Source organism: Staurois parvus, unplaced genomic scaffold, assembly GCF_062004578.1.
Source record: "Staurois parvus isolate SC_StPar_1 unplaced genomic scaffold, SC_StPar_1.0 ptg000059l, whole genome shotgun sequence".
Lineage (NCBI taxonomy): Eukaryota > Metazoa > Chordata > Amphibia > Anura > Ranidae > Staurois > Staurois parvus.
The window spans coordinates 8,856,049-8,869,816 of NW_028317855.1; the positions used below are offsets into that span (position 1 = coordinate 8,856,049).

Here is a 13,768-nt window from a genome sequence, read left to right on the forward strand (position 1 = left end):
CCTGACTTCTCCATCAAGATCAATAACACAATCATCAGTCCTTCCCCTCATGCCAGGGTACTAGGTGTAATCCTAGACTCCCATCTATCCTTTCTCCCCCAAATCCAATCACTGTCCAAATCTTGTAGACTTCACCTCCACAACATCTCCAAGATACGCCCGTTACTAACCACGGAAACCACTAAGCAACTTATTCACTCCCTTCTTATATCTCACCTTGACTACTGCAACTCCCTCCTCATTGGCCTGCGAATCGCAGGCTATCCCCTCTTCAGTCTATCATGAACGTTGCTGCCAGACTTATCCACCTTACTAACCATTCTGTATCTGCCACCCCTCTCTGCCAATCCCTCCACTGGCTTCCCATTGCCCAACGGATAAAATTCAAAACATTAACAATAACGTATAAAGCCATTTATAACTCTGCCCCAAATTACATCAATGATCTTGTCTTCAAATATCACCCAAACCATCCTCTCCGCTCCTCGCAAGACCTCCTGCTCTCTAGCTCCCTTGTCTCCTCCTCCCATGCTCGTCTCCAGGACTTTTCCAGAGCTTCCCCCATCCTCTGGAACTCTCTACCCCAATTTATCAGACTATCGCCTACTCTGATCACTGTTAGGCGATCTCTGAAAACCTCTCTCTTCAAGGAAGCCTATCCTGCCCTCAGCTAATAATGGAATCTTCTACTCTTCCAACCAGTCCATCCCCCACAGTTACTACCTTTTGTACCACTAGCCCCTCCCTCCTAGATTGTAAGCTTTAAGGAGCAGGACCCTCCTTTCCCTCTTGTATTGAACTGTATTGTTGCTGTATTGTATCCCATCATATTGAAAAAGCGCTGAGCAAACTTTTGTTGCTATATAAATCCTGTATAATAATAATAATATTTATCAGTTTAGAGCAGTTAATACTTACCCTTATTAAATAATTCCCAATTCAAAACTGCTATCCTAAAGCCGGCCAGAGAAGGTTCGACTCTTACTTGGTTCAGCAGGGACTAGCCAAGATTAAAAACCATGTACGGGCAGGCAGAATGTACTCAAGTTGACTGATTGATCAACTTGGGTGCAACTGGCCTGTTGGATTTTACATGTGTTTATTGCTAGTGGCAATTATAGCAGCTAGCAGCAATCATTGGGTTCTCTCAGCGGACATGGCAGCACCCCCCCCCCCAATCCCTGCGAGAAAATAATTCCCAATTCAAAACTGCCATCCTAAAGCCGGCCAGAGGAGGTTCGACTCTTACTTGGTTCAGCAGGGACTAGCCAAGATTAAAAACCATGTATGGGCAGGCAGAATGTACTCAAGTTGACTGATTGATCAACTTGGGTGCAACTGGCCTGTTGGATTTTACATGTGTTTATTGCTAGTGGCAATTATAGCAGCTAGCAGCAATCATTGGGTTCTCTCAGCGGACATGGCAGCACCCCCCCCCCAATCCCTGCGAGAAAATCGCTTCATCTATTCATTTACAGCCGGCTTGATTTTCTGTAATTTTTTAATCAGGACATTTATGAAAGAAGAGCATTACACAGTCTAGATGTTTTTCAGCTGGACTGGGTGACAGTCTCCTCTCTATGGAATCAGCATTCACTGCTAACCAATCATTCCATGAAGGGAACAATCAATCTGAAAAGTCTCAAAACATTATCCAATCACTATTGTTCCGCCAGCAGTAAGAAGGACCATGTGTTTCCTTATTATCTCATGGCATAACCATGAACACTCAAGCAACCCAAAGAGTCATGTTTACTCTCACATCTAACAAAATGACCACATTGCACACATCTGGCTGTCATCTAAAGACTATGGCTATTGTTATTTGTTTCCAGCTATAACTAAAAAACACAGAAATATATATAAATCACTTCCATTACTCATGTGCCATTATATTATAGTGCAGAAACTGAGCAGTTAAATTAGCAATGCAGTATATGATTCTATGACAAGTTTCAGAGAAAGAATCCATGATGATGGTGTGCTTAATAGAATGTGGAACATAGAGCTGTTAATGCATTTAAAGTAACACGTTTTCTTTGTTACAGAAATGAAGAAACTGCCATTATCACTTAGGCCAAGCTATGTATCAAATGAACCGGTTACAATGGCTGTCAATTGGAATTTGGTTGCTTCAAGAGCCCATCCAAATTATAAGATGATATTTATTGCACGTGCACAGACAACACAATCCACTCATCTGCTTTAAAGACAGCTACAACCTCTAAAATGTAATTATTAGAAGATTATACAATGTCTTCAGTGCTTATTTGCTTTAATAAGCTGCATGTGAGATGTGTGGCAAATTAAACAGTAATTTTACTAGATACCAGCACTGGGAAATGAGGCGCTTGTCTTACTCTGATCTTTGGATTCAGCTGTGAAGATTTATAATCGAAGTAATATTACCATACTCTGTGGCTCTTTTTATTCTAAAATAGATTGAATTCACTGGCATTTTAAGATTTGCAAACATTCAAGCAACACATTTGTAAGTCAATTTGTTTTTTTAGGCATATTACATTTGGATTAGTAAAAGTAAAGTAAGTAAAAGGGAAGCCTTACCATTTATATTCTTGAAGATGTTGAGAATGGGAAGAATCTGGCGGTAGTATGGGACAAGAGCTTCACCCACCATTTCAGATGAAACAACCAGATGCTGCAGAACTTTGAGAGTGGTGCAGATGACTTGCCGATTGCGAGTGTTCAAGGCATCTAAAGCAAAATAACATTATCTTACTTTATACATATCAGTACAATTTCATAGCCATTACAAATGTGGAAACATATTTTCATATCTGTCATACTTGCACCCACTTTGTCTTATACAAAGGTCATAAATTAGTCAATTTTGGTACAGACAAGAAATAAACTAGTATACAGTGCCAATGTCAGAGTAAAAATGACTGGCACTCCTCTAAATCTCATATAAATTACATCAAGATGACAGACTAAAAACTGTACATCAGGGCAACAGAGCATGCAATATAAATTTAGTAAGCATTTTGTAAAGAACACTTCTCACCTGCATAGACGTATTTTTCTTGTTCAAAAACTATTTTTTTCTATTATAGAAAAAGTACAGCATTTGCAATAAGCGTGATGAACAAAGAAGTTGGTCTATACAAGATTTGAAAGTATGAATTGTATATATTTGGCATAGCTGCGTTTTTCTTGTTTAGTCTTTTTATTGACTTTTTTAAGAGGAGGTAACATAAAGTAAAATAGACTCAAACTGTGAGTATTCAGAAGACAAACAGAGTAGGTAGAAAGCAGTCCAAACATTTGAGGTGTCGGGCTATAGTGTATCAACGTTACCAATAATCAAGGGGTACACAATCCAGAAAGGCATACAGTATATAAAAAATATCAACCATATTCAGTTCATCAACATAGGCTGTCAGTGGTAGAGGGTGAGTAGCAAACAGCTGGATTGCCAATAACAATTGTAGAGGATGTTGAAGTGGCAACAGCTGTCTGGGTTCAGACTAACAGTGAATCCAAGTAGTCAAGTGGGGAAAGGAGAGAAAGGGAAAAGGAGGGGGATTCCCAGGGGGTCACCTGAATCTTGGGTAAAGGTAGTGGCTAAAGATGAGTCAAGGGCTACATGATTAGGGGAGTAGGAGACAGTAATCTATGTGGGGAGTGTAAAGAAAGTTACCCAAGGTAACTTTGGAGTATTGTACTATTCTGTCCAGAGGGATTACCTTGAGTTGAGCATGAATCATGGCTTGGGTAAGTCTATTCTTGGTTTAGCATTGCTGCATTTTTCAGTACACTTGCCGGTCATGTGGCGCTGGTCTATAGCCATACAACCACAATGTTATGTTATTATTTTGTTGGGAGGGATTTGGTGTGCGAAACCATATTTTAGCTCCCTTGGTAGCTTCTGACATAATATCATCCTATGTGACTCTATCCTATCTCTTTAACTGCCATTAGTAGAGATGAGCGAATTATTCAAAAATTTGATTCGGCTGATTCGCCAAATTCGCGGAATAAATTCGATTCAAGGCGAATATATTCGCTGCGAATTTAACTTATAAAAAGGGTGTTTCTAGGCTTCAGAGAGCCTTTATATTAGTGCAGAACACTGTACCTTTAATTTAAATGCCCTTGGAGTCTGCTGGGGAAGAGAACTAATACTGTCAGTCAGTATGACATGCAGATGAGTGCCGTCGATCTTAGAATCACCGCACACTTCACTCATTTGGGCAGTCACGGGGCCAAAACCAGAGTGTGGAGCCACAGTGTGGCGGTGGAGGCAGCAGCAATGGGAGGCCATACAGCACCCTATGACAAAATGGAACCCACCAGCAGTGTGAGGAGACCTGAAAGTGGCACATGGCAGAGTGTGGCGATGGAGACAGCAGCAATGGGAGGCCGTACAGGGACCCATGACACACTCTGGACCTGGCAGCAGCATGAGGAGGCGGTACAGGGGCCCATGACAGATTACGGGCCTGGCAGCAGCAGTGGGCGGGCGGTGGATGCAGCAGTATTCGGAAGCCAAACACAGGCCTCGGTTAAAAAGCGGAAGCCGTCAGCAGCGTGAGCAGACGACAGAGGCACATGGCGCAGGGTGGCGGTGGAGGCAGCAGTATTCGGAAGCCATACACAGGCCTAGGTTAAAAAGCGGAAGCCGTCAGCAGCATGAGCAGACGACAGAGACACATGGCGCAGGGTGGCGGTGGATGCAGCAGTATTCGGAAGCCAAACACAGGCCTCGGTTAAAAAGCGGAAGCCGTCAGCAGCATGAGCAGACGACAGAGGCACATGGCGCAGGGTGGCGGTGGAGGCAGCAGCAATGGAAGGCCATACAGCACCCTATCACAAAATGGAACCCACCAACAGTGTAAGGAGACCTGAAAGTGGCACATGGCGCAGGGTGGCGGTGGAGGCAGCAGTATTCGGAAGCCAAACACAGGCCTCGGTTAAAAAGCGGAAGCCGTCAGCAGCGTGAGCAGACGACAGAGACACATGGCGCAGGGTGGCGGTGGAGGCAGCAGTATTCGGAAGCCATACACAGGCCTAGGTTAAAAAGCGGAAGCCGTCAGCAGCGTGAGCAGACGACAGAGACACATGGCGCAGGGTGGCGGTGGATGCAGCAGTATTCGGAAGCCAAACACAGGCCTCGGTTAAAAAGCGGAAGCCGTCAGCAGCGTGAGCAGACGACAGAGGCACATGGCGCAGGGTGGCGGTGGAGGCAGCAGTATTCGGAAGCCATACACAGGCCTAGGTTAAAAAGCGGAAGCCGTCAGCAGCGTGAGCAGACGACAGAGGCACATGGCGCAGGGTGGCGGTGGAGGCAGCATTATTCTGAAGCCATACACAGGCCTAGGTTAAAAAGCGGAAGCCGTCAGCAGCGTGAGCAGACGACAGAGACACATGGCGCAGGGTGGCGGTGGATGCAGCAGTATTCGGAAGCCAAACACAGGCCTCGGTTAAAAAGCGGAAGCCGTCAGCAGCGTGAGCAGACGACAGAGACACATGGCGCAGGGTGGCGGTGGAGGCAGCAGCAAGGGGAGGCCATACAGCACCCTATCACAAAATGGAACCCACCAATAGTGTAAGGAGACCTGAAAGTGGCACATGGCAGAGTCTGGCGATGAAGTCAGCAGCAATGGGAGGCCGTACAGGGACCCATGACACACTCTGGACCTGGCAGCAGCATGAGGAGGCGGTACAGGGGCCCATGACAGATTACGGGCCTGGCAGCAGCAGTGGGCGGGCGGTGGATGCAGCAGTATTCGGAAGCCAAACACAGGCCTCGGTTAAAAAGCGGAAGCCGTCAGCAGCGTGAGCAGACGACAGAGGCACATGGCGCAGGGTGGCGGTGGAGGCAGCAGTATTCGGAAGCCATACACAGGCCTAGGTTAAAAAGCGGAAGCCGTCAGCAGCATGAGCAGACGACAGAGACACATGGCGCAGGGTGGCGGTGGATGCAGCAGTATTCGGAAGCCAAACACAGGCCTCGGTTAAAAAGCGGAAGCCGTCAGCAGCATGAGCAGACGACAGAGGCACATGGCGCAGGGTGGCGGTGGAGGCAGCAGCAATGGAAGGCCATACAGCACCCTATCACAAAATGGAACCCACCAACAGTGTAAGGAGACCTGAAAGTGGCACATGGCGCAGGGTGGCGGTGGAGGCAGCAGTATTCGGAAGCCAAACACAGGCCTCGGTTAAAAAGCGGAAGCCGTCAGCAGCGTGAGCAGACGACAGAGGCACATGGCGCAGGGTGGCGGTGGAGGCAGCAGTATTCGGAAGCCATACACAGGCCTAGGTTAAAAAGCGGAAGCCGTCAGCAGCGTGAGCAGACGACAGAGACACATGGCGCAGGGTGGCGGTGGATGCAGCAGTATTCGGAAGCCAAACACAGGCCTCGGTTAAAAAGCGGAAGCCGTCAGCAGCGTGAGCAGACGACAGAGGCACATGGCGCAGGGTGGCGGTGGAGGCAGCAGTATTCGGAAGCCAAACACAGGCCTCGGTTAAAAAGCGGAAGCCGTCAGCAGCGTGAGCAGACGACAGAGGCACATGGCGCAGGGTGGCGGTGGAGGCAGCATTATTCTGAAGCCATACACAGGCCTAGGTTAAAAAGCGGAAGCCGTCAGCAGCGTGAGCAGACGACAGAGACACATGGCGCAGGGTGGCGGTGGATGCAGCAGTATTCGGAAGCCAAACACAGGCCTCGGTTAAAAAGCGGAAGCCGTCAGCAGCGTGAGCAGACGACAGAGACACATGGCGCAGGGTGGCGGTGGAGGCAGCAGCAATGGAAGGCCATACAGCACCCTATCACAAAATGGAACCCACCAATAGTGTAAGGAGACCTGAAAGTGGCACATGGCAGAGTCTGGCGATGAAGTCAGCAGCAATGGGAGGCCGTACAGGGACCCATGACACACTCTGGACCTGGCAGCAGCAAGAGGAGGCGGTACAGGGGCCCATGGCAGAGTGGCGAAGCGTAAGCAGCTTAAATTGAAGGCCATACAGAGGCCTATGTTAAAAATAATAACATGTTTGGGGCATGATTCATGGCGGATTTAGTCAGTTGTGTCAGGAACTGGTGGTTTGAAATCCAGACTAATCCACGCCTGATTCATTTTCACAAACGTGAGTCTCTCCACACTTTGGGTGGACAGTCGTGTCCTCCGCGGAGTTACAATACCTCCTGCCGCACTAAACACGCGCTCCGATGCCACGCTACTGGCCGGGCATGACAGCCTTTCAAGGGCAAATTCAGCTAGTTGGGGCCAAAGGTCAAGTTTCGTTGCCCAGTAGTCAAGGGGATTGTCTACCAGGGTGCTGTCCAAGTAGGCCCGAGCCTGTTGTTTGAGGTCCTGCTCCAGGTCCACCTGATGCTGCTGCTGCTGCGGCTGGTTAGTAGTTTCCTCACTGCGCTGGTGAAGAAAGCTACTCATCATCGACTGCAGACTGAGGCAGCCGCTGCTGGTGGAGCTGCCACTGCTCCTACCACCCCACCCCTCCCCTGCTGCCATGGCAGCGGAACGTGAGCGCACAGGGCCCACAGTGTCTGAGGATGGACGTTGGCGCAGAAAGGCAGAGACCAACTGACTACATAGGTGGTTTTTATAGTACTTTATTTTGGCCTCCCTCTCAGCAGGTGTGAAAAAGGCCACCATTTTTGAACGGTAGCGAGGGTCCAACAAGGTGGACAGCCAAAAGTCATCCCTCTGTCTGATGGTTATTATTCGGCTGTCGCTACGCAAGCAACCGAGCATGCTATGGGCCATTTGTGCCAAGGAATGCGAGGGACTCCCTGCCTCCATCTCCACAGCATACTGCCATGGTGCGTCTGGGTCCTCTGTCTCCTCCTCCTCCTCCTCTACCAGATGCTCCTGCTCCTCCACTCCTGTCCGCTGAGTGGAAAAACCACCCATTTCACTCAATAATTCCTGAGCACCAATGTCCTCCTCTACCTCCTCCTCTTCTTCCTGTCCTGCCCCCACAGGGGTCATGTGGCGTTGAGATCTGTGCGCCACGTCTACCGCACCCTGACCAGCCATTGTTAACAGCATTTGTTCCAGGACGTGCAACAGAGGAATGACGTCGTTCATCCCATAGTCCTGCCGACTCACGAATAGCGTGGCCTCCTCAAAGGGCCTGAGCAAGCGGCAGGTGTCACGCATGAGCTGCCAATGGCTGACATCTAAGTTACACAGGGGAGTACCTTTATCCGCTTGTAACATCAGGAAATCGGTGATGGCCTTTCGCTGTTCGTAAAGGCGGTCTAACATATGTAGGGTTGAATTCCACCTTGTTGCAACGTCGCAGATCAGGCGATGCTGTGGAATTCCGTTCTGCCGCTGCAGCTCAAGGAGGGTGTGCTTTGCGGTGTAGGAATGGCTGAAATGCATGCAAAGTTTATGTGACATTTTAAGGATGTCTTGCTGTGGGATGGTGGATTTTAGGAACCGCTTGACAACCAGATTGAACATGTGAGCCATGCATGGCGCATGGCACAACCTTCCTTGACGCAGAGCAGACACCATGTTCTTTCCGTTGTCGGTCAACATGGTTCCGATTTTCAGTTTGCGCGGAGACAGCCATCTGTCAATTTCTCTGTTCATTACACTCAGAAGTTCCTCCCCTGTGTGACTACGTTCGCCAAGGCATACCAGGTGCAGCACAGCGTGACACCGTTGCGCCCTGCACATGTGATATGCCGGTTGGGTAATGGGACTTGGCACAGGGGTGGCGGCTGAGGACGCGGCGGAAGAAGAGGTGGTAGAAGCGTACATCTTTGCTGGACCAAGGACGTGCAAACGTGGAGGCAAAAGCGGCGTGACCTGTCCAAGTTGCTGATGCGGCTGTGCCGGCACCACGTTCACCCAGTGGGCCGTAAATGACATGTACTGTCCCTGACCGTAGTTACAGCTCCACACGTCGGCGCTGCCGTGCACTTTGGCAGAGACCGACATGCTCAAAGACTGGCCCACCATCTCTTCTACATGTGAATGCAGGGCTGGCACTGCCTTTTTGGTGAAGAAATGCCGGCTTGGCACTCTCCACCGCGGCTCGGCACAAGCCATCATTTCTCGGAAAGGTGCTGAGTCCACCACTTGGAAAGGGAGGGACTGCAGCACCAGCAACTTGGACAGGAGGACGTTCAGCTTCTGCACCGTCGGGTGCGTGCTCGCAAACTGTTGTCTCTTGGAAACGGATTCCAAGAAAGACTGCTGACGGAATCCGTGAAGAGGAGTAGCAGGAGAAGGAGCATCTGAACGAGCGGAAGATGCCAACGAGCGACAACTCCCCTCAGCAGAGGTGTTGGAGCCTTGACTGGCTGATAGAGGGCGATTGACGTCGGGTGACGGAGCAAGTAACGGAGCGGGTGATGGAGCGGGGGCTGGGGCAGGCAGAACCGCCGTATCTTTATCATGGTTTTCCCAGGCCACCAAATGGCGACGCTGCATATGCTGACGCAACGCTGTAGTCCCAACATGGGCCCCCTGGCCACGCTTGACTTTCTGGCCACATAGTCGACATACGGCTACGTTTACTTCCTCGGGCTGCTTGACGAAAAATTGCCACACCGCCGAGTAGGAAACTTTGCCCCTGCTACTCCTCACTGGCTGACTGCTACTTCCTCCGTGCACACCGGCACCACTACTGGCCGTGGTGGTAGGCTGCAGTGGAGCTGGTGCTCTACTCCGTGGTTGTTTGCCTCCACGGACACTGCTGCGACCCTGCTGCCTCCTGGGCAACCCACCGACTGTTTTGCTCGCTGGCAAGCTGGCACCCTCTTCTCCTGATGATGCGGAAGCAATAGCCTGATGACGACGAGGCTGCCAAGTGCGATCAGCCTCATCATCATCAATTAGGGTCTCCGCGTCACTACTAGCCCCCTCGGCTGCGTGTGGGTCAGGAGACAGACCTGTCTCTAGACCGGCTACCGAGCCACTCTCCTCGCCAGTACTTCTTCGCCTGGCTGCTGAAGAGGCGGATGTCTCCCCCCGTTCCTGACCGCACTCTGTTAGCTCTTCCTCACTGTACAGTGGGGCTGAGCCCACAGCATGCGATACTTCGCTTGGTGAGGGAACACCAAAGGACAGGGGCAGGTAGAGGACACGTGATTTCAGTGGGCTTGCTCCCGGGCCATGCCAACTAACGGTTGTGTCTGACGTACCCATCGACCGTTGGCTGTAGGTGTCAGAGGTGACCTGGGAAGAGGAAGATGACCGAGTCAACCAATCGATGACGGCAGGGTTGTCGGTGGAGACACGACCGCTGGATGACACCGGGAGCACTGGCCTCTGGCTGCGACTAGTGCTGCCTCGACCCCTTCCTCTGCTGCCACGTCTGCTCGCTCCTGAAACATTGCCTCCTCTGCTACTCCTCTGCGTGTTGTCTGACATACTCTTTAATTCAATAGTGGTTGTGAAGCAGAAAGTAACGATTCTGTGTCTGTCCCTGAGTAACAATTCTGTGTCCCTGAGTAACGATTCTGTGTCCCTGAGTAACGATTCTGTGTCCCTGAGTAACGATTCTGTGTCCCTCAGTAACGATTCTGTGTCCCTGAGTAACGATTCTGTGTCCCTGAGTAACGATTCTGTGTCCCTGAGTAACGATTCTGTGTCCCTCAGTAACGATTCTGTGTCCCTGAGTAACAATTCTGTGTCCCTGAGTAACAATTCTGTGTCCCTGAGTAACGATTCTGTGTCCCTCAGTAACAATTCTGTGTCCCTGAGTAACAATTCTGTGTCCCTGAGTAACGAATCTGTGTCCCTGAGTAACAATTATGTGTCCCTGAGTAACGATTCTGTGTCCCTGAGTAACAATTCTGTGTCCCTGAGTAACAATTCTGTGTCTGTCCCTGAGTAACGATTCTGTGTCCCTGAGTAACAATTCTGTGTCCCTGAGTAACAATTCTGTGTCCCTGAGTAACGATTCTGTGTCCCTGAGTAACGATTCTGTGTCCCTCAGTAACGATTCTGTGTCCCTGAGTAACAATTCTGTGTCCCTGAGTAACAAATCTGTGTCCCTGAGTAACGATTCTGTGTCCCTCAGTAACAATTCTGTGTCCCTGAGTAACAATTCTGTGTCCCTGAGTAACGAATCTGTGTCCCTGAGTAACAATTATGTGTCCCTGAGTAACGATTCTGTGTCCCTGAGTAACAATTCTGTGTCCCTGAGTAACAATTCTGTGTCTGTCCCTGAGTAACGATTCTGTGTCCCTGAGTAACAATTCTGTGTCCCTGAGTAACAATTCTGTGTCCCTGAGTAACGATTCTGTGTCCCTGAGTAACGATTCTGTGGCCCTAAAGTCTCTGTGGCCCTAACTCTGTCCCTAATACAGACAGGTCTGTCTCTCTTGAATGACCGGAGGCTAATGGAGAATTCTAAGATGGCCGCGATTTATAGCTCCACCATTACACAGTGCTGGCTGGCTGGCTACTGATTGGCTAATGCGATCACATGTCATGAATGAATGCATTATGGGTCAGCGCGCCTTGTCTGCGCGCCTTCCCAGAGATCCTTGCTCCGTCGCCACACATGTCGCCGCCATTTTTGGGAAAATTCGATTCGTGCATCCGAAGTTTGCTAATTTTCGGATTCGGCGCGAATCTAATTTTCCTAATCTTCGAAACGAATTCCACTTCGCCATGTTCGATTCGCTCATCTCTAGCCATTAGTAATAATTGAGAGTTATCAAAAATACCGTCAGGAGTACCTGAAGAAAGGGAAGAGTCACAATCATACAGGTGAAACTCGAAAAATTAGAATATTGTGCAAAAGTTCATTTATTTCAGTAATGCAACTTAAAAGGTGAAACTAATATATGAGATAGACTCATTACATGCAAAGCAAGATAGTTCAAGCCATGATTTGTCATAATTGTGATGATTATGGCTTACAGCTCATGAAAACCCCAAATCCACAATCTCAGAAAATTAGAATATTACATGCAATCAATAAAACAAGGATTGTACATAGAACAATATCGGACCTCTGAAAAGTATAAGCATGCATATGTACTCAGTACTTGGTTTGGGCCCCTTTTGCAGCAATTACTGCCTCAATGCGGTGTGGCATGGACGCCATCAGCCTGTGGCACTGCTGAGGTGTTATGGAAGACCAGGATGCTTCAATAGCGGCCTTCAGCTCTTCTGTATTGTTCGGTCTCATGTCTCTCATCTTTCTCTTGGCAATGCCCCATGGATTCTCTATGGGGTTCAGGTCAGGCGAGTTTGCTGGCCAATCAAGCACAGTAATCCCACGGTCTTTAAACCAGGTTTAGGTGCTTTTGGCAGTGTGGGTAGGTGCCAAGTCCTGCTGGAAAATGAAGTCCGCATCCCCATAAAGCTGCGGAAGGAAGCATGAAGTGCTCCAAAATCTCCTGGTAGACGGCTGCGTTGACCCTAGATTTATTGAAGCACAGTGGACCAACATCAGCAAATGACATGGCTCCCCAAATCAACACAGACTGTGGAAACTTCACATTGGACTTCAAGCATCTTGCAGTGTGTGCCTCTCCATTCTTCCTCCATACTCTGGGTCCTTGGTTTTCAAATGAGATGCAAAAGGTGCTCTCATCAGAAAAGAGGACTTTGAACCACTGAGCAACAGACCAGGTCTGTTTTTCTTTAGCCCAGGTTTGTTGTTCAGGAGCGGCTTGACAAGAGGAATACAACATTTGAAGCCCATGTCCAGGATCCATCTGTGTGTGGTGGCTCTTGATGCACTGACTCCAGCCTCAGTCCACTCCTTGTGAAAGTCCCCAACACTTTTGAATGGCCTTTTCCTGACAATCCTCTCCAGGCTGCGGTCATCCTTGCTGCTTGTGCACCTTTTTCTTCCACACTTTTCCCTTCCACATAACTTTCTATTAATGTGCTTTGATACAGCACTTTGGGAACATCCAACTTCTTTTGCAATTACCTTTTGAGGCTTTCCCTCCTTATGGAGGGTGTCAATGATGGTTTTCTGCACAACTGTCAGGTCAGCAGTCTTTTCCATGATTGTGATTCCTACTGAACCAGACTGAGAGACCATTTAAAGGCTCAGGAACCCTTTGCAGGTGTTATGGCTTAATTAGTGGATTAGAGTGGGACACTTTTAGCCTAGAATATTGCACCTTTTCACAATAGTCTAATTTTCTGAGATTGTGGATTTGGGGTTTTCATGAGCTGTAAGCCATAATCATCACAATTATGACAAATCACAGCTTGAACTATCTTGCCTTGCATGTAATGAGTCTATCTCATATATTAGTTTCACCTTTTAAGTTGCATTACTGAAATAAATGAACTTTTGCACAATATTCAAATTTTTTGAGTTTCACCTGTAGTTGTTATGTGGGAATTTTCAGGTCTAACTCTTATTTTTCCCCCAAAATCCCACGATTACATCATAGTAAGTTAGAGGTTTTCTTCCAGTGTGCAATATGCACTGACTAACAGGGGGATAACTAGTTTTCACTGGGGCTCACAGTAAAATTTTAATGGGGCTCCATCAGTGGCAGGTGGGTGCAGCCTTATTTTAAACTCACTGTGTGGTCAAAGATTGGTGGCATATTATATATCTCTATTTGTAACCAGTACTGATAACCTCTTGGCACTGATAGAGATTGACAGCTTAAAGGCGACCCTATAGCAGTCCTTTTTATACTTCTTTACACTGGTGGCAACTTCAACTGAATACTTTCACATTGTAGCCAGACATTAGGCTTAATTAGGTGCAGGCAAGTCTGCGTCTTTCTTGAAAACAAGTGCTGTGCTGTGTACTAAATGACAAGAGATTCTCCTTT

General features: G+C 48.5%; 1 protein-coding gene across 2 annotated transcripts in view; it reads right to left on the reverse strand.

Annotated features, from left to right (window-relative positions):
- PACRG (parkin coregulated) overlaps nucleotides 1–13,768 on the reverse strand; it is an 816,916-nt gene that overhangs the window by 276,866 nt on the left and 526,282 nt on the right. For both annotated transcript variants that reach the window (XM_089668604.1, XM_089668605.1), the window contains exon 4: nucleotides 2,566–2,715. In XM_089668604.1, the coding sequence (XP_089524730.1) occupies nucleotides 2,566–2,715 (150 nt within the window). The remainder of the gene's footprint in view (nucleotides 1–2,565; nucleotides 2,716–13,768) is intronic.